At 41.2% G+C, this 26,232-nt stretch overlaps 1 protein-coding gene across 10 annotated transcripts in view; it reads right to left on the reverse strand.

Annotated features, from left to right (window-relative positions):
* DOCK7 (dedicator of cytokinesis 7) overlaps positions 1–14,809 on the reverse strand; it is a 218,452-nt gene extending 203,643 nt beyond the window's left edge. For 3 of the 10 annotated variants that reach the window (XM_059137863.1, XM_059137861.1, XM_059137857.1), the window contains exon 1: positions 14,392–14,769. In XM_059137863.1, coding sequence (XP_058993846.1) covers positions 14,392–14,429 — 38 coding nt within the window. In that variant the 5' untranslated portion in view covers positions 14,430–14,769. Of the gene's footprint in view, positions 1–14,391 lie in introns of all 10 variants that reach the window. The other 7 variants (XM_059137858.1, XM_059137856.1, XM_059137862.1 and 4 more) reach the window with 5 other exon arrangements.
* Between the last annotated feature and the right edge of the window lie 11,423 nt (positions 14,810–26,232).

A 26,232-nucleotide genomic window follows, 5' to 3' on the forward strand; every position in this document is an offset into this window, starting at 1 on the left:
CAAAAAAACTACTAGAACTAATAAGTTCAGCAAAGGTAGAGGATGTAAGTTCAAAATCAACTATATCTCTATATACTAGCAGCTAAATATCAAAAATAATTTTTCAATTCCACCACGATAACATCAGAAACAATACTTAGAAACAGATTTAACAAAAGAAGTACAAGACTGGGTGGTTCAGTCAGTTAAGTGGTTCAGTCAGTTAAGTGTCTGTCTCTAGCTCAGGTCATGATCCTAGTGTCCTGGGATCAAGCCCTGCATCAGGCTGCCTGCCCAGTGGAGAGCCTGCTTTTCTCCCTCTCCCACTCCTCCTGCTTATGTTCCCTCTCTCGCTGTCTCTCTTTCTGTCAAATAAATAAATAAAATCTGTTAAAAAAAAAAAAAGATATGGTATTAGTGTTTAGACACATAGTTCAATGAAACAGAATGGAGTATGAAAAACTAAAGCCATTTATGGTCACCTGATTTTTGAAGGTACCAAGACAATTCAACCAGACAAGAATAGCCTCTGCAACAAAGAATGCTGCAACAGAACAGTCACATGCAAAGATGAATATAAAGACTTTTTTTATTTTTAAGTAACCTCACACCCATTGTGGGGCTTGAACTCACAACCCCAAGGTCAAAAGTTGCACGCTCCACTGACTGAGTCAGCCAGGCGCCCCATGAAAAATGAATTTAGATCTTCATCTCACATTATGCACAAAAATCAATGCAAATGGATCATTAACCTAAAGTAAGAGGCAAACTATAAAAACTTCAGAAGAAAACAGAAAAGAAAATCTTGACCATGAATTAACAGTTTTAGAGAATAAAAACAAACTCATGATATACAAAAGAAAAAAAAAAAGATGTACTGGACTTCATCAAAATTTAAAATCTCTGTGATTCAAACTTCACCATTAAGAAAATGAAGAAACAAAGCAGACAGGGAGAAAATATTTGTAATTCATATATCTAATAAAAGACTTGTGTTCTGAACATATTAAAAAAAAACTCCTACAATTCAAAAACAAGATAAATAACACAATTTATAAATGAGCAAAGGATAGGAACAAAAATTTTACCAAAGAAGATATGTGAATGGCCAATAAGCACAAGAAAAACCATCACAAATCATTAGGGAAATGCAAATCAAAACCAAAATGAAATGCCACTTCACACTCATTAGAATGCCTACAGTCAAAAAGAAAACAATTAACAAGTGTTACCAGGATGTGGAAAAGAGTGAAGGCTCATACATTGCTGATGGAAATGTAAAATGGTGTAGCTGCTGTGGAAGTTTCCCAATTTCTTAAAAAATTCAACAGAGGGGCACCTGGGTGGCTCAGTTTAAGTGTCTGCCTTTGGCTCAGGTCATAATCCTAGGGTCCTGAGATCGAATCCCACATCGGGGTCCCTCCTGAGTAGGGAGTCTGCTTCTCCTTCTCCCTCTACTTCTCTCCCCTGCTCATGTTCTCTTTCTTAAAAAAAAAAAAAAAAAAAACAACCTTTAAAAAAAATTCAACATAAAATACCAGATGACCCAGCAATTCCTTTCCTAGGAATATACTCACAAGAAATGAAAATAGGTGTTCAAAAAAAAAAGCTGTGCATGAATGTTCATAGCAGCACTATTCACAATGTCCAAAAGGTAGAATAATCTAAATGTCCATCAACTGATGAACAAATAAACAATATGTACTACAGACTTGCGATGGAGTATTATTCAGCCATTAAAAGGAGTAAAGTACTGATAAATTCCACACCATGGATGAAACATGGCAATGTTATGCTAAGTGAAGGAAGCCAGGCACAAAGGGCTTCATATGTTCAGAAAAGGCAAATCTTGAGAGAGACAGACAGAAAGTACAATAGTTGTTGCCGAGGACTTGGGCTGGGAATAGAGAATAAATGGGTACAAGGTATCTGGGGAGGTGCTGGAAATGCTCTAAAACTGGATTGTGGGTGATGGCTTCACAATTTTGTAAATTTACTAAAAATAATCAAATAGTACACTTAAAATGAATTAATTTAGGGGCGCCTGGGTAGCTCAGATGCTTAGGCATCTGCCTTCAGCTCAGGTCAAGATCCCAGGGTCCTGGGATCGAGTCCTTCATCAGGCTCCCTGCTCGGTAAGGAGCCAGCTTCTCCCTCTCCCTCTACTGCTCCCCCTGCTTGTGCTCTCCCATTCTATCAAATAAATAAATAAAATCTTAAAAAAAAAAAAATGTAGGGGCCTGGGTGGCTCAGTCATAAAGCATGTACCTAGGCTCAGGTCATGACCCAGGGACCCAGGATGGAACCCCGCATTGGGCTCCCTGCTTGGTGGGGAACCTGATTCTCCCTCTCCCCACTCCCCCTGCTTGTTTCCTGTCTTGCTGTACCTCTCTCTGTCAAATAAATAAATAAAATCTTTTTAAAATAAATTAAATCTTTTTAAAATAAATTTTAAAAAGTTTTAATGAATTAATTTATGGTATATAAAGTATGCCTCAAGAAAGTTGTCTTTAAAAAAAAAAAAGAGAGAGAGCCTGCATAAAGCTGTAACTGCTCTACGAGGGTGAGAGAAAAGAAATTGCTTTCCAGTCAGAGAAAGAATGTGAAGAGGAGAGCCAAAGTAGAGTCTCGAAGAAAGTCTTGCACCCTTAGCCTCCTTCCTTACCCCAATCCCTCATCTTCAGCAAAGTTTATTAAAATCATTAAATGGCTGATGAGTGCAGTTTTCTGGTCACAGAGGACAAATGAGAAACACCTCATGATGCTGCAGAACCACAACAGAGAGAAGCCTAGGAAAGCCAGACGGTGGAAACCAAGCCAACTGCCCATGAGGCTGAGCTGCCACTAAGATCAGAGCTAAACTTAAAGTTAAGTAACAGGGATCCACAGTTGCTTCCCATTACACTGCTTTTCTTTATATTTTTGTATTCGCCAGTTACATTTAAATTTTAACAGGTAGTACAACTAACTATATTGCTATATATTTAAATAATTACAGTGAGGCTGAGCAAATTACAATGACCAATCTTAAAGAATACCAGTTGTTCTGGTGTGACCAGAATTTGCCCTCCCCCTCTTTCTTTTAGTTAGAAACCTCTTCTTTTTGGCAAGGAACTCATCGCTTGAGACTGGCTGGGGATGACACCATCACATCTGTCCTCTAGCCTTCGAGAATGTCATGTTACACAGGAACAGCCAGCATCCCCACTGACCCTAAACATTGTAACTGGTTCAAGCAGGAACATGTGACACGAGCCAAACTAAATGGTAAGATTTGAGCCTGGGGCTGTCAACTCTCATCGCAACCATTTAGTGGGAAATCTATCAAAGACATGAAGAGGCTGTTCATACCCTCTGTATCCTGGCACCTGATGTACTCAGTTGTAAGCAAATTAATCTAAATGGTGTTTCTGTCAAATGCAACCAAAAAGTCCCCTCTGTAAAAAGCCACTGGAAAAAGTAGTGACACATCTAGACGCTTGCGAAAGCATATGATCAACCGAGAAGTGAAGGAAAGTTCACTCTCTCATGGAGCTGACTAATGGAAAACAGGATGCAAGACAAAAGCAGGTAGATAAATCTTCTTCCAGACTCGTATCTACTGACTGGAGAAACTGTTCCTATGTCCAAAGATACCTGCCAAACAGTCCCTCCCCAGCGCCTCGTGAACAGTGGCCAAAGAAGATAAGGTATCACCTTACATTGTTTCCCATCTCTGCCTCACTTCCCTTTTCTCTTGCTGCCCCAGGATTATGCCTTCCAGATAAACCCTCAACTCTTAATCCTTGATTCAGTCTCTATTTCCTAGGCAACTCATATTAAAAGGTTATCTACAAAAAAACTTACAGCAACCCTTAGGCTTAAAGAAGTTAAGAAACATAAAAAGCTTTCCCTCTGAGGTCATCAGCAAAATGAGGATGCTCAGTATTAGTACAACGTTAAACAGAAATGGTAATAATCTACATAGTAATACAAGATAACCGTCCACAGAACAAGACAAAACTGTAAGGTTTGGAAGGGTAGAAACAAAAATTCATGATATCCAGATGACACAGAAAATACAAAATTCATGGATACATCTTTTAAATAACTTTCAGGTTCCACTTTATTTATTTATTTATTTATTTAAGGATTTTATTTATTTATTTTACAGAGAGAAATCACAAGTAGATGGAGAGGCAGGCAGAGAGAGAGAGAGAGGGAAGCAGGCTCTCCGCTGAGCAGAGAGCCCGATGTGGGACTCGATCCCAGGACCCTGAGATCATGACCTGAGCCGAAGGCAGCGGCTTAACCCACTGAGCCACCCAGGCGCCCCTATTTATTTATTTTTAAGATTTTATTTATTTATTTGTCAGAGAGAGAGCACAAGCAGGGGGAGCAGCAGGCAGAGGGAGAATCAAGCACCCTGCTGAGCAAGGAGACCTATGTGGGACTCAGTCCCACCGCCTGGGATCAGGACCTAAGCCAAAGGCAGAGAGATGCTTATTACCCTACTGAGCTACTCAGGTGTCTGCCACAGACACATTTTTAGATTTGACATGAGTTTAGCAAGGTATATAGCAGGATAAAAAATGGTTATATACCTAGAAAGGATATGCATGAATCTTACAGAGAAAATTTTATAAACTTTTGTTGTATGAGATAAAGAAGACCTAAGTAAACAAAGAGATAAACCATAATCAAGGCTTAAAAACTCAATATTATAATACAAAATTATTTATTATTATTGTTATTTATTATTATTAGGACATCATTTCTCTACAAAACTGATATACAGAGTCAAGGTAATCCCAACCAAATTTGAATAGGACTTGGGGATTTTTTGTTTGCTTTTTGATAGATTCTAAAATATTCAAGGAAATTCAAAGGGCTAAGAGAAGTCAAGACACTTTCTTTAATGATGAGAGAAGTTAATTATTCTACCAAATTCCAAGACTTATGATAATTAAAATTGTTTATACAGGTGCCTGGGTGGCTCAGTGGGTTAAAGCCTCTGCCTTCTGCTCAGGTCATGATGATGGGGTCCTGGGATTGAGTCGCACATCGGGCTCTCTGCTCAGCAGGAAGCTTGCTTCCCTTCCTCCCTCTCTGCCTGCCTCTCTGCCTACTTGTGATCTCTGCCTGTCAAATAAATAAATAAAATCTTAAATAAATAAATAAAGTTGTTTATAATTGGTGAAAATACGTATAACCAGACCAATGGAACAAAAGAGCGAAACCCAGACAAAGACCCACAAATGAGGACTCACAATCTATAATAGAGGTGGCAGGGCAGGTCAATGAGGAAAGGACAATCTATTTGGAAAAAAATTAAAATTTCACACCATACACATATCAAGTCCAGGTGGAATATAAAGGATGCAACTATAAGGTTAATACAGATGAATATCTTAATGACCATAGGGTAGGAAAATATTCCTCAAACAAGGTGCACCTGAGTGGCTCAGTCATTAAGGCATCTGCCTTCGGCTTAGGTCATGATCTAGGGTTCCGGGATCAAGCCCCACATCAGGCTCCCTGCTCGGCAGAAAGTCGGCTTCTCCCTCTTACACTTCCCCTGCTTTAGTTCCCTCTCTGCTATCTCTCTCTCTCGTCAAGTGAATAAATATAATCTTAAAAAAAAAAATTCTTGGGGCGCCTGGGTGGCTCAGTGGTTTGGGCTGCTACCTTCGGCTCGGGTCATGATCTCGGGGTCCTGGGATCGAGCCCCGCATCGGGCTCTCTGCTCCGCGGGAAGCCTGCTTCCCTCTCTCTCTCTCTCTCTGCCTGCCTCTCTGCCTACTTGTGATCTCTGTCAAATAAATAAACAAAATCTTAAAAAAAAAAAAATTCTTTAAACAAGACCTCAAAAGTACTAATCATTAAAAAAGAAAGAGAGAAACTGATAAAAGTATATTCAAACTGAGAACTTAGGGGCTCCTGGGTGGTTGCTGGTTTAGCATCTGCCTCCGGCTCAGGTCATGATCCCAGGATTCTGGGATACTTCTTCTCCCTCGCCATTGCCCCTGTTGGTGGTCTCTGGTTCTCTCTATCTATCCATCAAATAAATAAATAAAATCTTTGAGAAAAAAAAAAAAAAAAAAAAAACTGAGAACTTAGTTGGAGTGCCTGGGTAGCTTAGTCTGTTGAGTATTCAACTTTTGATTTCGGCTCAGGTCACAATCTTAGGGTCGTGAGATGGAGCCCCAAGCCAGGTTCCATGCTCAGCATGGATCCTGCTTGAGATTTTTTCTCTCCCTCTCCCTGCACTCTCTTGCTCTCTCTAAAATAAGTAAACCTTTAAAAAAAAGAAAACTGAGAACTTAGTTTTCAAAAGACCCCATAACGGTGCCTGGGTGGCTCAGCAGGTTAAGACTCTGCCTTTGGCTCAGATCATGATCTCAGGATCCAGCAATGGAGCCCTGAATTGGGCTCTCTGCTCAGCAGGGAGCCTGCTTCCTTCTGTCTGTCCTACTGCCTCTCTGCCTACTTGTGATCTCTCTCTATCCAATAAATAAATAAAATCTTTTAAAAATAAAAAAAAAAATTTTTTTAAAGACTCCATAAAAAGAATTTTTTAAAAAACCACCCAGGTGGATGCCTGGGTGGCTCAGTGGGTTAAGCCTCTGCCTTCGACTCAGGTCATGATCTCAGGGTCCTGGGATCGAGTCCCGCATTGGGCTCTCTGCTCAGCAGGGAACCTGCTTCCTCCTCTCTCTCTGCCGGCCTCTCTGCCTACTTGTGATCTCTCTCTCTCTGTCAAATAAATTAATTAATTAATTAATTAAATAAATAACCACACGTGAGTAAAGACATTTGCAACACATAGTATCATTCAATGGGTTCATACACTGAATATATATATAAAGTACTCAAACAAATCAGTAAGAAAAAGAGTAATACAAAGGAAAAACGAGGAAGAATGCAAAAGATTTAAATAGGCAACTTATAAGAGTATATTCATATAGTCAATACTCATACAAAACAGAGCTCAATCTCAACCGTAATCAAGTAAATACAAATCAAAACTTTTATAATAACATAGCATCATGCATCCATCCATCAGATTGGCAAAAATGACACAGCTAGCAGTACAAGAGATGTCAGCTAGGTACAGCAACACTACTATGGGAGTGTATATTTCTTCAGCTATCTAAGAAAACAGTTTGGTATTACCTAATAAACTCCATGATAAATAAAAGTGCTATGAGGAGCAACAAAGAATACCTAAGGACCAGCAATCTCATATCTGAGTATACCCTAGAGAAATTCATGCACATGCATATCCAAATATATGTACAGGTGTGTTCATAGAACATTGTTTCTAATAGCCAAAAACTAGAAACAATCAAAATGCCCATCTACTGTAGAATGGAAAATCATGGTATATTTATATAATGAAATAATATAAAGACAAAGAATTAACTCCAACTACTTGTAATATTATGAATGAATCTCACAGATTAATTCTGAACAAAAGCAAGACAAAAGAAATACAATATCCAGTATGATTATGGTCAAAGGAATTAAAAAACAGAAAAAATGCTTTTACTTAGAAATGCACTCATAAGTGAAAAGAATAGAGAAAATCAAGGAAATGGGGTGGCCTGGGTGGCTCAGTAGTTAAGCATCTGATCTCAGGGGCAGGGTGGGGGGGTCTGCTTGTCTCTCTCCCTCTCTGCCTCTGTTCCTCCCCTGGCTTGTCTCTCTCTAAAATAAATAAATAAAATCTTAAAAAAGAAAACCAAGAAAATGGTTATCCCAAAAGTAAAGACAGTGGATTGGAATGGTCCGCAGAAAAGGGTAAGATTTAGAAAAAAGAAAGGATAGATCAAAAAGAAAAAACAACGTGCAGTTACAGATCTGGAAATGAGCAGAGCATTTGTGAGGGTGCAAGGAAAATGTTCAACTGATTGGTCCAAAATGTAAGCTAGGGAATAAATCAACAAGAGAAGGACCAGATTCTAGATGACTTCAAAATGCAAGCAAGAGTTTGGGTTTAACACTGTTGGAAGCTACTATAATATTCTTGAACAAAAGAATGCCATTATAAAAGCTGTATTTTAGAGAGATTTCATTTGTAACACATTTGAATTACAAGAGATAAGAGACTAGATCAGCTCTGGCCCACTGAGGTCATCTAGAAGCAAGATAATAAAAGATGCTCCAATGAAGCAGGATAGCATTCTTTCAAACAATCCTTTTTTTTTTTTTTTAAAGATTTTATTTATTTATTTGACAGAGATCACAAGTAGGCAGAGAGGCAGGCAGGGGGCGGGGTCAGGGTGGGGGAGCAGGCTCCCTGCTGAGCAGAGAGCCCAAAGTGAGGCTTGATCCCAGGACCCTGAGACCATGACCTGAGCCAAAGGCAGAGGCTTTAACACACTGAGCCACCCAGGCGCCCTCAAACAATTTTTACATGTCCAGTTTACAAAACTCTGTCTGACACTAGATATAAAAAGACACAGAACAGTCATCAAAGGCCTCTGAAAAGCAGTATAAAGTAGAGGAAAAATGGCACGGAGGATGAGGGCAAGAAAAATTAAAAAAGACAAAACCCAAAAAACAGCAGCTCATGAAATCAGTGATGAAGAAAAAAAGTCAAAGGCTCCTAATCTCCAGGCGTTCCATAATTCAAGTACACATAAAGTACCATGGGAAGCACAGCCATATGGTCCAAGGACTGACGAGAACAAGCAGAAAGTGGTTGGGACTGCACCACATACATGTGAGAAATGGGACTAGAAGAAAGGAATGACTGGTTGGCAGCTAGAAATGCAGAAGATTCAATAGTTCTTTGTTTTATGATGAAAAAGGCATAATAAGTCTTATGCATTAAGGGAAACATCCATAAAAGAAACATATTGAAGATGCTAGAAAGGAAAGGAAAAATTATGAGATCAAGGTTCTGAGGGAGGCAGCAAGGTAACAGGGTACAAAGGACGAAAAAAATTGGTAAACTTTAGGGAAGGGATACCTTACAGGCTCAGGAGAAGATGCCTAAGTGACATACAGGAACAGCAGCGTGCTGAGGTTATCATGGACTCATGTTAGATGATCCAGAACTTTTCAGTAAAAGATGGGATAGGAAAACAAAGATGTTAGTAAGAGAAATGATTTAGAGTAAACCTCATTGCAAATGAGAAGACATTCATTATTAAAAGTTCAGCTCTGCACTGTTCTGCTCTCTCTCAGGGGCAAGAAACAGGTTAGACATTCAGCATTTAGAGTTCGTGAGAGGAGTACAACAAAAAGCCAAAGTGATGAAAAAGGGAGCACTGAAGTAGATGATATTATGTGGGTAGAATTTATTTAATAATGAAGTGAAGAAAGTAGACTGGAAGACTTAGCCTATACAGCCAGAGTTATGCACAGATTCAAAACTTAAAAAAAAGAGATAGAGCTTATAAATAAGAGTATGTCCCGGAAATCCTACTCATGTAAAGATTTTCCTCAAAAATAAAAATCTGATGCAAGCCTTTCACTAAATTCTGCTTCTTAGGCAACAAAATGATACCAAATTAACAAAGGAAAGATTAAGTAGGTAAGAAGTAACTTTGGGGATGCTAATGGTAGCACTGTTAGAAAATGTGGAACTACCCCAGAAAATATTTTGCAGAAAGAAATACAGTATATATAGTACAGAAAGAATACAGAAATAAAAAAAGTGTAAGATCTGAAATCAGAGAATTGGGGACTGAGTCCCAATATGAGCAAATAATTTCATGAGATGTAGGTAGGTCTCAGTTCCTCATCTGGATTATGGGAATAATAATCATTGTAAATAATATAGGAATAATAATAGCAACAACTAACATCTGTTGAATGCTTATTATGTTTCAGGCACAGTTTAAGTGTTTTATATGTATTAACTTACTCAATCTTCATGATGACAAAGAGACATTTTTATCCCCATTTTACTGAAGAGAAAACTGAAACAGGGGGATTAGAGCAATTGCCCAGAATTATATAGCTATTATGTAGTACAGGCAGAATTTCAATCCATGCAATGTGACCTGAGGTCTACATTCTTTACTATGTTCTTCTGCCTCTCTAGGTAATAAAGATGAGAATGTAGTAAAAAGTGTTTTAAGTATATCCAAATGTTCATCATTACTGCTGAGTATCTGGTAACAGGACAAAATAATCCAAACAAAATCATTAATCTACAATCAACACTCCACAAATTATACCTATCATACGCTACGGTGTGATTAAAAAAGAGGTAATTAACAATGAATATGCCTTGTCCTCCAAAAGTAGGGGGAACAAACAAGTGGCAATAACTGTTATGAACAAAATACACGTGCTGCTTTTCCATGATGAGCTCAGTACAACCGGTGAAAAGATAAAGAGCTTTGGGGCACATAGGTGGCACAGTGGGTTAAGCTTCAGACTCTTGGTTTCGGATCAGGTCCCTGATATCAGGGTCCTGAGATGGGAGTCCAGCATAGGACTCCAGCTCAGTGCAGTGTCTGCTGAAGATTCCCTCTCCCAGGGGTGCCTGGGTGGCTCATTGGGTTAAAGCCTCTGCCTTCTGCTCAGGTCGTGATCCTAGCATCCCGAGATCAAGCCCTTCAGTCCTGGGATCAAGCCCTACATCGATTGGGCTCTCTGCTCAGCAGGAAGCCGGCATATCTCTCTCTCTCTCTCTCTCTCTCTCTCTGCCTGCCTCCCTGCCTACTTGTGATCTCTGTCAAATAAATAAATAAAATCTTAAAAAAAAAAAAAAAAAAGATTTCCTCTCCCAGCCTCTCCCCCACCAAAGTAGATAAATCAATCTTTTTTTAAATCTAAAAAATAAAAAGTTTGAGAAATCACTAAATCATGGCCTCAAAAAGTAACAGCACTAAATACAAAGGGTTAGGAAATGACTGAGCCAAAAAGAAATCAGTGCAATCTTTTAAAAGTAAGGTATGGGGACAATCATAAAGCTTTAAAAGGAAAAAAATAGGGTTTCAAATAGCAACAGGCTACTCACAGAGCAACAAATTTCATATATGCGCATCACAAAAAGACTTACCACTTCCAAGGAAAGGTCCTACACCACATTATAAATATTGTAACAATAAAAAATAATTGATGCTGGACCTTTATGTAGAAAACACTGTTCTAAGCACTTTACTGGAACTGACTTTTTAATTCTAATAACAACACTGTAAGGTAGGTCCTGCTATTATCCCCAGTTTATAGATAGGGAAAATGAGGCAGAAGTGAGGTAAAGTAACTTGCCCAAGTTTATTCAATGAAGGCCAGTGCTAGGATGTCAACGCCAAGCATTTTATCCCCAGAGTATGTGCTATACTTCCTCTAGTAGGAAACTAAGAAGCAGAAGAAGAATTTATTCAGAAGTATTATTCAGCCAGAGTACCTGGGTAGCTAGCTAGACTGCTGAGGTCTGCCTTCAACTCAAGTCATGATCAAGCGCCTGGGATCAAGCACCACCTTGGGCTCCCTGCCCAGTGGAGCCTGCTTCTCCCTCTCCCTTCGGCGCTCCCCTCACCCTCCTACCACCAACCCCCTCCCCTGCTCGTGCTCTCTCACAAATAAATAAATAAATGTATTACTTGGCCATATTTGATAACAAGAATGAAAATACCTTTCAATTACAGTAATTCATCATCTATAACAATTCTGTCCTTGGTCTTCCCTCCAAACTAATCTGCACATTCGTCCCATACTATCTCATCTACTCCTCTGGTTTCATAACAATCTCCTTGCTGATGATTCCCAAAATCTACTGACCTCAGGCCAATCTCTCTTCTGCATCTTAAACCTCACCAACAACCTAATAAATATTTCTCTTTCAATGTTCAATGAGCACCTCAAAATCTACATATCCAAAACTGAATCATCATCTCCTTCCCACCTCATTTCCCACCTTCAAATCCCTTCTTCCTCCCCTTCGCCTTTACCTCAATGACTGCCTCCATCATCCGCGTGGTTGCCCAGTCAGAAATGTACATGCCATCCCAGACTCAGTCTTCTGCACCTTACATACCTTATCTATCATCAGTCACCTCCCCTAACTATTTCTCCAAGCAATAATATCTCAATTCCATTGCTTTATTTAATCTGACAAATTTACAAGGCTTATTACTTTGAATTTTGTATTATTTTGTGAAACTTTCTTTTTTTCTTGTATTTTGTTCTGTCTAATCCTAGCACAAACTCTGCAAATAAAGAACAGGTATGATATATATTCATATCTAACTCCTCAATGTGCAATTTCCTAATCAACACATGTTCTCGGCGAAACTTGGTTCTATTAAGAAGAAGTTAATACTAAGCATGTATGTCAAGTAATACATTTTTTCAATGGCATTGCCTTCAGAAACAAGACTCAGTTATTTTGGGGAAAAAAAAAGTAGTAATTTCCTATTAACTCTAGCACAACTCCCCGGAATATACCAATAATTGTTAATTGTTCAATGATAGCTACTAAAGCCTATGCACAGTGCTAAACGCTTCACACAAATTTTGCCACTTATCAACAGAGTACTGGTACTGTACCCATTTTCCAGATGCCAAAACTGTAACTTAAGATTGATCAAGGTACTAACTTAGAAAATTAACAGTCATGGCTCCTGGGTGACTGGGCTGGTTCAATCGACTGCCTTCTGCTCAGGTCATCATCCTGGAGCACCAGGATAGAGTCCCACATTGGGCTCCCTGCTCAGCCGGGATGCTTCTCCCTCATTCCCTCTCTCCCTCATACCCTCCCCCCTCATGCTCTCCCTCTCTCTCTCTCAAATAAATATTAAAGAAAAAGAAAACTAACAGTTGGGATTTGAACCCATGGCAAAGTCTGACACCAGAGCACATGTTCTTAAGCACTTGCTCTTTGTTTGTTTTGTTTTGTTTTAAGATTTTATTTTGGAGGCACCTGGGTGGCTCAGTCGGTTAAGCATCTGCCTTCGGCTGCCGTCATGATCCCAGGTTCTGGGATTGAGTCCCCCGGAGTCTGGCTCCTTGCTGTGCGGGAAGCCTGCTCCTATCCCTGCCTGCTGCTCTCCCTGCTTGAGCCTTCCCTCTCTCTCTGACAAATGAATAAATAAAATCTTAAAAAAAAAAATTTTTTTTTTTAAATAATCTCTACACCCAACACCGAGCAAACCCGCAACTCCGAGAGTTCCATACTCCACTGACCAAGCCAGCCAGGTACCCCTTATTATTTTGCCTCTTAAAAATAAAATTAAATGTTTTAAAGCTCAAAAGTTAAGAAGAATTAAGCACAAAGCTTAAATCAAAAAGCTGTTAGTTTTAAATGAAAAACGTGCCACAACAGAGTAACGCTATGGAAGTTAAGGCAGTTAAGAAAGAACCCGTTTGGTCGGTCCAAAAATCGTTAAGCAAGATCAGCAAACGAAAAAGACACAGAACCACAGAAATAAAACTGTCGAAATAGTAATGCATTCGAACGTTTCTTTTCTTGGGACATCATAATAAAACCAACACAGTCTAGTGCCTTACACATTAGTATATTTCAGAATGAAATTCTACAAATATTAAAATCCCCCGCCGTTATTCAATTTTTGGTTCTGGCAACCGACCCACACCGCAGGCAGGTAAAAGGCTCGGAAATCTCAACCGTGATTCGCCTGCTTACTTCCAGACTCCTAAAACGTGAGTCAAAGGGCCAATATAATAAGGACACTATCATCCATCTTCGTCTGGTGCCATTGGAAACACAAGCGCACGTTTAAATTCACACGCTTCTAAGATCAAGCTCCAGCCTACAATTCGTCCAAGATTCGGCACCCGCACACACAAGGTGCAGACCACAAGCTCTCAACTTTTCATTCTGACTATACGTTTTTAGATTCTGGGTGCGAGAGCCTACGTCGAACTGGCCCCTGGTTGCAAAGAGGATTCCTGTTAGATTTCTCGGGAAGGGTGGGAGGCGTGAAGAAGGGGCGGCCTCCCACCGGCCAGGAGCCCGCCGCGCGCCGAATCTTTTGTTGGGGAGGAGAAGAGGGCGGACCCCCACACCCTCCAGGGGGTAAACGGGGGTGGACGGGGAGAGTGAGGGAGCGAGACGCCGCGGCGGCCCCCGGCCAGCCCGGGGGTGGGGACACAAAGAATTTGGGGAGCGCCGATCGGCTAGCCGACGAGCTCCCCACCCGCCCTGCAATAAGCCGCCGCGAAACTCCAGGCCCGGGCCGCCGAGGAGCCGGCGGAGGCCGGCGCGCTGGCGTGTGGGGCTCCCTGAGACCCCGGGCGAGGATCGGCCGCCAGCGCGGGCTGAGGGCCGGGGTCGGAGGGCGGCGCGAGGCCTCGGCGACAGCCGCGAGCCCCCTCCGCCCAGCCGCGGACCAGGCCGCCAGATCCCCGCGCCCGCGTCGCCACACCCACCCGCCTCCTAGGCCGGGCTCGGGAGGACTCCCGGCTCTTCCTCCCGCGGCGGCCGCGCGCCCCGCGCCCGAGATTTACCTGCTGATCTTCTGGGCAAAGGCGCGGCGCTCGGCCATGGCTGCTAAAGCGGCGGCGGCGGCGGCGCTCTGGGCGCGGACCGGCGGGCGCGTGCCTCCTCGCTCGCGCTCCCTCCCTCGCGGCCTCCGCCAGTCCCAGCTCCGGACCGGGGAGGCTGGGGCTGGCGGCCGGAGCCGGGAACGAGCCCTGCCGTAATGCTCCTGAGAGGCGCGCAGCAAGAAACCGCTCCTCCCCCGGCGCGTCAATCCCCGCGGGAGCCCGGGCTTCGGTACGCAACTGCGGCCGGCTGGAGCCCGGGGGAAGAATGGGGCGTGGAGGGAGCGACACGCCAGTCCTGGCCGCCTCGCTGCCGCGCTCGCTCAACCGAAAGGACACAGAAAACAGCCAGGCAGGGGCCAGCGACTTGGCGAGGCAGGAAAATAAGATTACAGAACGCGTCGGGGAGGGTGGGGGGAGCTTGGCTTTCCCGAAAAGGAAGGGGAGGAAATGGAAGATGGTTTTTGGCGAGGGGGGGCTGTGCTCTGACGCCCAGGATGGCTGAGTTCTTGTTCCTGCTGCTCCCATCTCCGAGCAGTTGAACGCACTTTCTGTTCTGCTCCGACCTTGTGAGTGGGGTCTGACCAGAGAAAGAATAATTTTTCTTGTAGAAAAAGAGCTAAAAAAGATCTTTCTCCTACAGAGGTAACAAGAATAGTTGACTTGTGGTGCTTAGCCAAACACAGATGAAAGTTTTACAGGCGTGATCTTAATCGCCACGACAGCTCTTTGAAGTAAGTTCTTATTATGCCCATTTTAGAGACAAGGAAATTTGTTCAGAGTAGCTAAGTGCTGGCCCCAGGTCACACATATGGTAAGTAACCTCGTCAGCTGAGGTTCAAACCCAGAGCCTAGTCCTTTTCTTTGAAGATAAGTGTTTCTCCATTAACAATAGGCTCCCTGAGACTATTACTTCCCCCTTTGGGATCTCATTTTCCATTTATAAATGTTAGACCAGATAAGCTCTAATGTACTTTACCATTTTGATGTTCTATTAAATAATCTATATATTTACCACTCAAAATGATCTTGCCTATTAAATCCTATAAAACAGGGACTAGCGAAAATTGTGTCTTATTCTGTTGTAATCCCATAGTGTGTAGAATGTAGTTCCTAATGCATATTTGCTGATTATTTGTGTGTGGTGAAGCTAGGAAAAATAATCTTTGTTTCTTGTAGTACCTTTACTCAAGTATTGCAAGGATTTATGTGTATTTTTTTTTTATTATGTTCTCTCTGTGCCCTTGTGAGGTACGATGGATACTTGTTTCCCTCTCTTTTACAGTTGGAAAATCTGTAGCATAAAGTCCGTTTGCTCAGTCACACACTGAGTCAGGGGTGAAAGCCTCAATTAGTCAGATCTATAACTTCCTGTCTAGTATTCTAACCACTGTGGAAGATGGCATATTTTGTATAACAATGTACATTCCAGTAGAGATAGTCTACTTAAAGAGGATTTTTGTGCAACTTTACTTGAATGTATAGCCCACCTAGATATTCCAGAGAACACAAAACTGAACGAAACTCAGTCTTGCTGCCAGGGAGTTTAAGTCCATTGGGAAGGATGAAACAGCTACTCAAAAAACTGCAAGTCAAGTCTAACACTGTAACCTGGCCTTTAAGACACTGCTTGATAGGAACCCAGTTATTTTCTGTCACTTTCTTACTATGTGACCTTGGACAAGTTACTTAACCTTGACTCTAAACTGAGTGGAATAATTGTACCAGCTTAAAAGAGTATTGGGCAGATTCATTGGGTCAATTCATATAAAATTCTTAGAACATGCCTGATATATGGTAAGCCCTATATGTACTAGCAGCTGTTATTACTGTCAGTGTTATTATCATTATTCAGCTTACACTTAAACTTGTCCTGGGTGCTTGATAGACCCTGAAGCGTTTGTCTGCTCTCATGCTCCCAGCCAGATGTTGTACGCCTTTATCTCTGCTCTCCAAACATCTTTTCATTACTCTCTTAGAGAACTGACCACATTCTGCCTTTGAATGGTTCTTTGTATACATGACTCACCAGTTGCCAAAGTGTCTGAAAGGACATTGCAAGCACTGTGCAGCTTGCTGGGAACATTTAGAGCAGGAAGAGGACAAGCAGGACCAAACTGTAAGCAGGGTAGACAGAGCCTGGGAAATATTCCAAGCTGGAGTGGTGGCCCCCACCTCAGGGAAGAGCTGGCAGTCACAGGCAAGCCCAGTATGGGCAGATATCCATGTCCCACAAGGGTCCAAATTCAGGGAAATGCATGGAGTTCAACAAAGGGAATGACCGTGGAATTCCTTTAGCTCCCCAGTACCATGCTCCACATATTATCCCTGCACATACACACAGATACACACACATCAGTCTCAATCCACCGTACTTTTATGGCGCTGATGCCCTCATTTCCAGTTTCAAGGATGAACCTGTGGCCTAAGTCTGGCCAAGCAGAGCAGCATATTCTCCTGGCTTCTGTGACAGGTTTAGGAAAAGGCATATAGATCAAACCAAGACAGTCGGGCCCAATCAGAGCTAAAAATTGCATTTGCTTCACCAGGGACGATCGAAAGGCCTACCTAAGAGTAAAGCCAAACACGGCAGAGAAGAAAGTAAAATTGGAGAAAGGTGAGCTCCTTACAACATAACTTGAACCCTGGACTTTGCAGCTACAGGAACTAATAAGGCACTGGGGTTTGTTTTGCTTGCTTTCCTTTGGTTTTAGGTTTTTGCATAAACTAATCTGAGTTGGGTGTTCTGCGTTAGCAACTGAGTCTTTATCTAATACAAGCCTTCCTTTAGTAAACTGATTCCACTAGGTTTTGGAGAAACAATGGTAAAAGGACATTTTGTGGCCCCAAAGAATTTAGAGACTGGCTGAAAAGATAAGCAAGTAAACAGTTACGTTTAAGTGCTAAGACAGGAAAAACTCAGGAAGGTCCTTATAAATTCTAGATAGCACCAATTCTCAGCAGCAGGTTAAGACTAAATTATCACCGAGGCGCCTGGGTGGCTGAGTCAGTTAAGCAAGCTGCTGCTTTGGGCTCAGGTCATATTCCCAGGGTCCTGGGATTGAGTCCTGCATCATGCTCCCTGCTCAGTGGGGAGCCTGCTTCTCCCTCTCCCTCTGCCTACTGCTCCTCCTACTTGTGCTCTGTGTGTGTGTGTGTGTGTGTCAAATAAATCAATAAAATCTTAAAAAGAAAAAACAAGAACTAGACTACCACCAAGATGTTCATTTGACACGAGATGGTAAAAACTGGGTGGAATTTAACCCCATGTTTAACCCTGTTAAAACTGGAAAGTCTGGGTGGAACCCTGGAAGCAGCAATGGCCCTACCATTTACGGGGATTCAGAACCTAAATTCCCCACTAATGGGAAGATACTTGCAAAGAAACTACATACCAAGAGCTAGGACTAATTTGGCAGAGTAGTCTAAAATTAGTGAGTTTTAGGTAAGAACACCTCAGGGCAGTTTTCTCAGTAAATAAACACAGTGTTCTAAAGTCCTTCAAACAGAAGACTTAGAAATAAGGCAGAGAAAAAGGGGGATGGGGCATTATATTAGTTTCATATTCTGATACCAAGCTCAATTTTCCCCTTTTTAATATAGGGCTAAGAAAGATTATAGTTTTGGCAAGGTCAAAGTTTTAAGGCCACACTACAAAACGACAAAGTTTTTGTGTCATAGGGATAAAGCTCTGGTTTTGCAGGCAGAATGTGCTCTCTTTGGGGAATTTTGGGAGGATAGGGAGTGGTTCCCTTGCTAAGATTTGGACTTTTTTGAAGCACCGCTGGATTCATGCAGTGAAATTGACCTAGGACTCCCTCTTAGAAGGCTCTAAGAAGGCCAAATGAGTGTGGCCTAGAGGAAGGGAGGACTGGGCATATCAATTGGGTTTATCTCAATCCCAAACTGAAATCTAGGAGTTGGGTACAAAATCCAAGCTAAGGATACTTCTGTCTGCTTTGCCCTCTGTCACTCACTCTCTCTTAATACCTAGGAAAAGGGACAATTCAGAGATCCTAAACCTGATGACAGTTTCCAACTAATGGTACCCATGTTTACCCTGTTATGATGCTTATTACACTATTCAGTTATTGCCTATTAATCTGTATGGCCCATCAGACTTGATCTCTTCTTCACCATTGTACTTTCAGCACATAATACACAGCTTGATCCATTATAATCACTCAGTAAATGTTCTTGAGTCGATAAATGCCATGGACTAAAGTATGTTTGAGATCCTGCCTTAATTTATATTTCCCCAAAAACAGAGCTTGAGATAAGGGCTTAGAAGCAGGTACTTTATTAAGGAAGTGATCCTAAGAAGCTGAATGAAGGAGTAGAGAGAATGGAACAGAGGAGGGAAAGCCAGTAAATGGTGTTATTGGGATGTTGACCACTGTGGACAAGGAGGCTCAATGCCTCCTGTGACTCTCTGAAGAACTTTGAATATGTACTTGAGAATTGTCCCTCTAAAATTGAGTATTTATTTAGCTAACTAAATGTATACCTCTAAATTCCTTGGTTGAAGGCTGCTGGCCCTGGGGACATTAACTGTCCCTATACTCTATGCTGCAAAAGGCTGAGAGAGATGATTTTTGCTTCCACTGAGAAGCCATCATGTGCATACCTGTCCACCTCAACTGCAGCTGAGATGCACAGAGATGAGCTGTGGGAAGAAGATGAAGCATCAGTAGCATCTATTATAGGCCCTTAAAAGTGAGGAGAGACTACAATAGCAATCCTACCAGAATAAAATGTATTTGCCCCCTCGTGGTTCTGTTGCTTTACAGAGCTAGAAAGGGCCAGAAGACTAGTTTATTCCAATGAAATGACTTATAATGCAGGCTCAATGTCCACTTGAAAAACAAGCCCATAATATGTCTTTCCTGGATGATTTGTGTTTCAAGGTAGTCATATTTGGTGAGAGAAAGTTCTTCTCTTACCAAAATTTGAGGTAACAAATGCAAAAGCAATGCAGACTCTGGTGAAATAATGAATCTAAACTTATATGGTCCATTAGAGTAACTACTTGCCACATGTGACCATTTAAATTTAAATTAATTAAAGTCTCAAATTCATTTTTCAGTTGTATTAAGCATTGTTCAAGCATTCACTAGCCACATATGGTTAAAGGCTGCCATGTTGGACAATATATAGATAGAACATTTCCATCATTATAGAAAGTTCTATTGGAGAGCACTGACCCAAAGATCATAGGAGATGAACTTGTCCAAAAGGGTCTGTTGGGGAATTTATTTATTTTTTTAAAGATTTTATATGTTTATTTGACAGAGGAAGAGATCACAAGTAGGCAGAGAGGCTGGCAGAGGGGGAAGCAGGCTCCCTGCTGAGCAGAAAGCTGGATGCCGGGCTTGATCCAGGACTCAATCCCAAGATCCTGAGACCATGACCTGAGCTAAAGGCAGAGGCTTAACCCACTGAGCCACCCAGGTGTTGTTGGGGAACTTAAATGGCTGGGTCAGGTTGATAAGAATATAACCTGCTGATCAATCTTAACACATACACCATGGTCAACCAGTCATTGTATTCCTCCTCACGTGATGTAAAGAGAAGATATTTAGAATGTATAATGTACCACCTGCGACATATTCCTGCTAAAATTTTAACCCAAATCTTTTCAAGTCTCTAGATCTAATTATCAGTTTATAGAAAATATAGCAGATGGAGGAACATGTTCAGCAACACCTTACGGTTACAATTAGCAAATGTAAGAATATGGTAAATTGTGTAAATCATAATGACCTGGTTCCTTCAAAAAATAAATGACAAGGATTTTTTTTTTTAAAGATTAAAAATATTGGGGTGCCTGGGTGGCTTAGTTCCTTGAATGTCTGCCTTCAGCTTGGCTTATGATCCTAGAGTCCCATAATCGATCCCCATGTTGGGATCCTTGTTCCACAGGGAGTCTGCTTCTCCCTCTTCCTTCTCCTGCTCTCTCACTCTCCCACAAATAAATAAATAAAATCTTTTTTAAAAAGATTAAAAATGTTATAAAAACAATCAACAAAGGTAAATCAGACATCACCAAAATTAAAAACTTACATACATCAAAAAATACAGCCAAGAAAGTGAAAAAGTAAACCAGAGAATGGGAGAAAAATGTCTAGAATGTATCAACAACTCTTATAAGTCAATAATAAAATGAGAAATAATTCAATTTTAAAGTGGACAGTTCCGGGGCACCTGATTGGTTCAGTCAGTTAGTGTCCGACTTGATTTTAGCTGAGGTCATTATCTCAGAGTAGTGAGATCAAGCCCTGTGTCAGGCTCCATGCTGGGCTGGGCATGGAGCCTGCTTAAGATTTTCTTTCTTCCTCTCCCTCTAACCCCCTCAATAAATAAATAAATAAAGTGAACAGTTTCAATAGATGTTTCTCCAAATAAAATATGCAAATGGCCAATACACATATGAAAAGATGTTCAACATCAGGGAAATGCAATTAAAAACCATGGTGAGATACCACTTCACATCCTCTAAGATAATTAGAATCAAAAGGGCAGATAGTAATAATTGTTGATGAAGATGTGGAGAAATTGGAACCCATCATATACTGTTGGTGGTGTTAGAAGGTGGTGTAGCCATTTTGAAAAAAAGTCTGACATATCCTCAAAATGTTAAACATAAAGTTGCCTTGTAACCCAATAATTCAATTCCTAGGTATATACCCAAGAGAAATGAAGGCTATGTCTACACAGAACTTGCACATGAATATTTATACCAGCATTAGCTGTAATAGTCAAAAAATGGAAACAACCCAAATGCCCATCAACTGATGAATGGATGAAATGTCATGTATCCATACAATGGAATATACTATTTGGCAACACAAAGAGATAAAGTACTGATCCAAACTACATGAATGGACCTTGAAAACATTATGCAAAGTGAAAGGAGCCAGACACAAAAGGCCACAATTCCATTTACATGAAATGTCCAGAATGGACAAATCCATAGAGACAGAAAGTAGATTACTGGTTGTCAGGGGCAGAGAGAAAGGGAGAATGGTAAATGACTCCTGATGGGTGTAAGGCTTCTTTGGGGATGATATTAGTGGTATTAATAGTCATTATTGCACAACTCTGTGAGTGTCCTAAAAGCTATAAATTATAGATTTTATGGGTGAGTTGTATGAAATGTGAACTGTTATCTTGAAATGTTTGTCTTCACAACATTCTGACACCAAATGTATATAGTTTTCCCCCTACACCAGCCAACTCCCCAGCTCTCTAGAAAACAACTGGGTATCTTATGATTCACTTCTATTCTGACACTACCCAGAGTTTGCATAGACCCCACAGGTGAAGGGCTCAATCCCACAAAACTGCCCCAAGTGCCATTGCAAGTCACGGTAGCCATATGCACTTCTGACCAACCAGATATAAATTCAGTGCTCCCACAGTATCTTCCCAAGTTCAGTAATTTGCTAGAATGGCTCACAAAGCTGAGGAGGACACTTTACTTATTATTGGTAGTTATTATAAAGGATACAAATAAACAGCCAAATGAAGAAGGGCTTAGGGCAAGTCCAGAAGCATCTCAGCACAGGAGCTCTGTCTGCATGGAGTTGGGGTGCACTGGTCTCCTAGCACATGAATGTTTCTGCCAACTCAGAAACTTTCCAAATCCCATCATCTGGGGCTATTTACAGATGTTCCATTATGTAGGCATGGTTGATTAAACCATTGGCCATTGGTGATTCAACTCAATCTCCTGCTCCTCCCATTCACAGAGGTCTGTGAGTGGGGCTGAAAGTTTCAGCTCTCTAATCACATGGTTGGTTCCTCTGGCAATATGCCGCATTCTGAAGTGATCTAGGGGCCCCACTAAGAGTCACCTTATTAGCATAAACTCAGGCATGATTGAAAGGAACTTTTTATGAATAACAAAAGATGCTCCTATCACCTCTATTACTTAGAAAATTCCAAGGATTTTAGAAACTCTGTGCCAGGAACCAGGGACAAAACCCAAATATATATTTCTTATTGTATCACATATCTCAATAAAGCTGTCATTAAAAAATGGAACAAGAGGCACCTGGCTGGCTCAGTTAGAGAGCATGAGGCTCTTGATCTTGGGATCAATGGTTCAAGCCCCATTTATTTTACCTAAATAAATGAACTTTTTTTAAAAAAAATGGAATAAAACACACTTAAGAAGCATACAGTATTAATCAGAGTTCTCCAGAAAAACAGAATAGAAGAAAGAGAGCAAGTTGGGGAGTTAGGGGTTTAGGGAAGGAGAGATTTATTTTAAGGAATTTGTTCACACAATATAGAAACTGACAAGTCCCAAGATCTGCTGTTGGTAAGCTGGAGACCCAGGAAAGCCAATTGATAGAGTTCCAGTCTAAGTCAGAAGGCCTCAAAACCAAGAAAACTGATGGTGTAGTTCCAGTCTGAAGGCCAGAAGACTCAAGGTCCAAAGAGCCAATATTTCAATTTGAGTCATCTGAAGGTAGGAAAAAACTTATATCCCAGGTCAAAGGCCACTTAACAGGAGGAATTTCCTCTTACTCAGGGGTAGGTCAGAACTTTTGTTCAATTTAGGCCTTCAGTTGATTGCACAAGGCGCACCCATATTATGGAGGGCAATCTGCTACACTCAGTCTATCAATTTAAATATTAGACTTGGGGTGCCTGGGTGGCTCAGTTGGTTGAGTCTGCCTTTGGCTCATGATCTCAGGGTCCTGGAACTGAGCCCCACATCAGAGAGCCTGCTTCTTGCTCTCCTTCTGCCCCTCTGCCCTGCTCATGCTCTCTCTCATTGGCTCTCTCTCAAATAAATAAAATCTTTGGGAAAAAATAAATACTAAGCTCATCCAGAAACACCCAGTGTTTGATCAACTATCTGGGCACCATCTGGCCCAGTGAAATTGACACATAAAATTAATCATCACACATTCCAACCCAAATACAATGTGCGAAGTTTTGGGGATTAAAGAGAAAAAAAAACTATAAAATAAAAGATATTGTGAGACAGCAAACTCTGATCACTGACTGGGTTTTAAATAACATTAAGAATTATATTTTCTGGTTATTTTCCATTTGTTCCTCTAGATCCACTCTCTGCCCTGCTCTCTACTCTGGAAGTCTGGCCCTATATGAACTCTATTAGCAGGCCTCCCTGCCTTTAACTATTAGATGGACTTGGCCAGTGAAAAACAGTGGCAAGGGCACTAGGGAGGGAGGAGAGTAATATCAGGGTATTATTCCCCAGCCTCCTTCCCTGAAAGGTCACCTTTTGCATACTGTGTCTCTTGGACACAGCTATTTGTTTCCCTCAGAACATCCAACTCCATAGAATCTTTTTTTTTATTTTTTAATTTAAATTCAATGTAATTAACATATATTGTATTATTAGTTTCAGAGGTAGAATTCAGTGATTCATTAGTTGCATACAACACCCAGTGCACATTTCTTCAAGTGCCCCCCTTAATACCCATCACCAGTTACCCCATTCCCCCATCTATCTCCCCTCCAGCAACCCTCAGTTTGTTTCCTATGGTTAAGTGTCTCTTGTGCTTTATATGAGTACACTGTAACTGTGGTTCCCCTATACCCTCTCTGTTTTCCTTTTATTTTTCCTCTCCTTTCCCTATGTTCATCTGTTTGTTTCTTAATTCCAAGATGAATGAAATCATACGATATTTGTCTTTCTCTGACTGACTGATTTCATTTACCATAATACCCTCTAGTTCCATCCACATTGTTGCAAATGGCAAGATGTCATTCTTTCTTATGGCTGCATAATATTCCATTGTAAGTATATACCACATCTTTATCCATTCATCTGTCAATGGATATCTGGGCTCTTTCCATAGTTTGGCTATTGTGGACAATGCTGCTATAAACATTGGGGTGCATGTGCCCCTTTGAATCACTGTTTGTATCCTTTGGATAACTACCTAGTATTACAATTGCTGGGTCATAGGGTAGCTCTATTTTTAACTTTTTGAGGAACCTCCCTATTTTCCAGAATGATTGTACCAGTTTGCATTCCCACCAATAGTGTAAAATGGTTCCCCTTTTTCTGCATTCTCCCGAATCTCTGATGTTTCCTAAGTTGTTAATTTTAGCTAGTTTGACTGGTATGAGGTTGTATCTCATTGTGGTTTTGATTTGTATTTCCCTGATGCTAAGTGATGTTGAGCATTTTACTCATGTGCCTATTGGCCATTTGTATGTCTTTTTTGGAGAATTACCTGTTCATTTCTTCTGCCCATTTCTTGACCTTTCTAGAATCTGGTAATCACTCCCTTCCTTTTCTATATGGCACTGTAGGAAGTACCAACTCAGTCACTTACTTTAGGTTAGTACACTATATCTGTGGTTCCCCTATATACACAACCTTTAAATAAATCCTCCTAAAGTCATCTTATTTTGAATGTGTCATCTGTTTACTGTTGAAGCCTTGATGTAAGTGTGATAAGGGTTTTGTAGTTGTAAAAAAAAAAAAAAAAGAGAAAGAGAGAGAAGGAGACGGAGTCCTTTATTCCTTGAAAATACACACTGTGGAGGGCGCCTGGGTGGCTCAGTGGGTTAAGCCGCTGCCTTCGGCTCAGGTCGTGATCTCAGGGTCCTGGGATCGAGTCCCACATCAGGCTCTCTGTTCGGCAGGGAGTCTGCTTCCTCCTCTCTCTCTCTCTGCCTGCCTCTCTGCCTACTTGTGATCTCTCTCTGTCAAATAAATAAATAAAATCTTAAAAAAAAAAAAAGAAAATATACACTGTGGAGTGTTTATGAATGAAATTATATAAGGTCTGGGATTTGCTTTAAAAATAATTCAAGGGATGTCTGTGTGGCTCAGTCAGTTAAGCATCTGCCAGGATCCTGGGATCAAGTCCCACATCCTGCTCCTTGCTCAGTCAGGAGCCTGTTTCTTCCTCTGCCTGCTGCTCCCCCTTCTCTCTGGCAAATAAATAAATAAAATCTTTTAAAATAAATAAATAAATAAAATTCCACATGATTAGGGGCACTGGAGTGACCCAGTAGATTAAGGGTCCAATTATTTTTTTTTTAAGATTTTATTTATTTATTTGAGAGAGAGATCACAAATAGGCAGAGAGGCAGGCAGAGAGAGAGGGGGAAGCAGGCACCCCGCTAAGCAGAGAGCCCAATGGGGGGCTTGATCCCAGGACCCTGAGATCATGACCTGACCCAAAAGCAGAGGCTTAAGCCACTGAGCTACCCAGGCACCCAAGGGTCCAATTTGTTGTTGTTGTTGTTGTTGTTTTTTAAGATTTTATTTATTATTTGACAGAGAAAGACACAGCAAGAGAGGGAATGCAAGCAAAGGGAGTGGGAGGGGGAGATGCAAGCTTCCCGCCAAATGAGGAGCCTGATGCAGGACTTGATACCAGGACCCTGGGATCATGACCTGAGCAAAGGCAGATGCTTAATGACTGAGCCACCCAGGCACCCCCCAAGGGTCCAATTCTTGATTTCAGCACAGATCATGATCTCAGGGTCAAGGGATGGAGCCCTGTACAGAATCAGGCTCTGCACTCAGCACAGAGTTTGCTTGAGATTCTCTCCTCTTCCTCCCTCTAAGCCCCTCCCCCACTCACCAACAAGCTCTCTTTCTCAAATAAATAAGTAAATACATAAATGAAATCCTTTTAAAAAATTGAACATGATTAAATCTAGTAAATATAGGGCTTCAGTATTAAAAGGTGAAAAAGTTCCAGGGATCTGTTGTACAATGATGTGAATATATTTAACACTACTGAACTTCACACTAAAAAATGCTTAACATAGGGAGCGCATGGATGGCTCAATTGGTGA

The sequence above is a fragment of the Mustela lutreola genome, chromosome 10 (assembly GCF_030435805.1).
Source record: "Mustela lutreola isolate mMusLut2 chromosome 10, mMusLut2.pri, whole genome shotgun sequence".
NCBI classification, from domain to species: Eukaryota; Metazoa; Chordata; class Mammalia; order Carnivora; family Mustelidae; genus Mustela; species Mustela lutreola.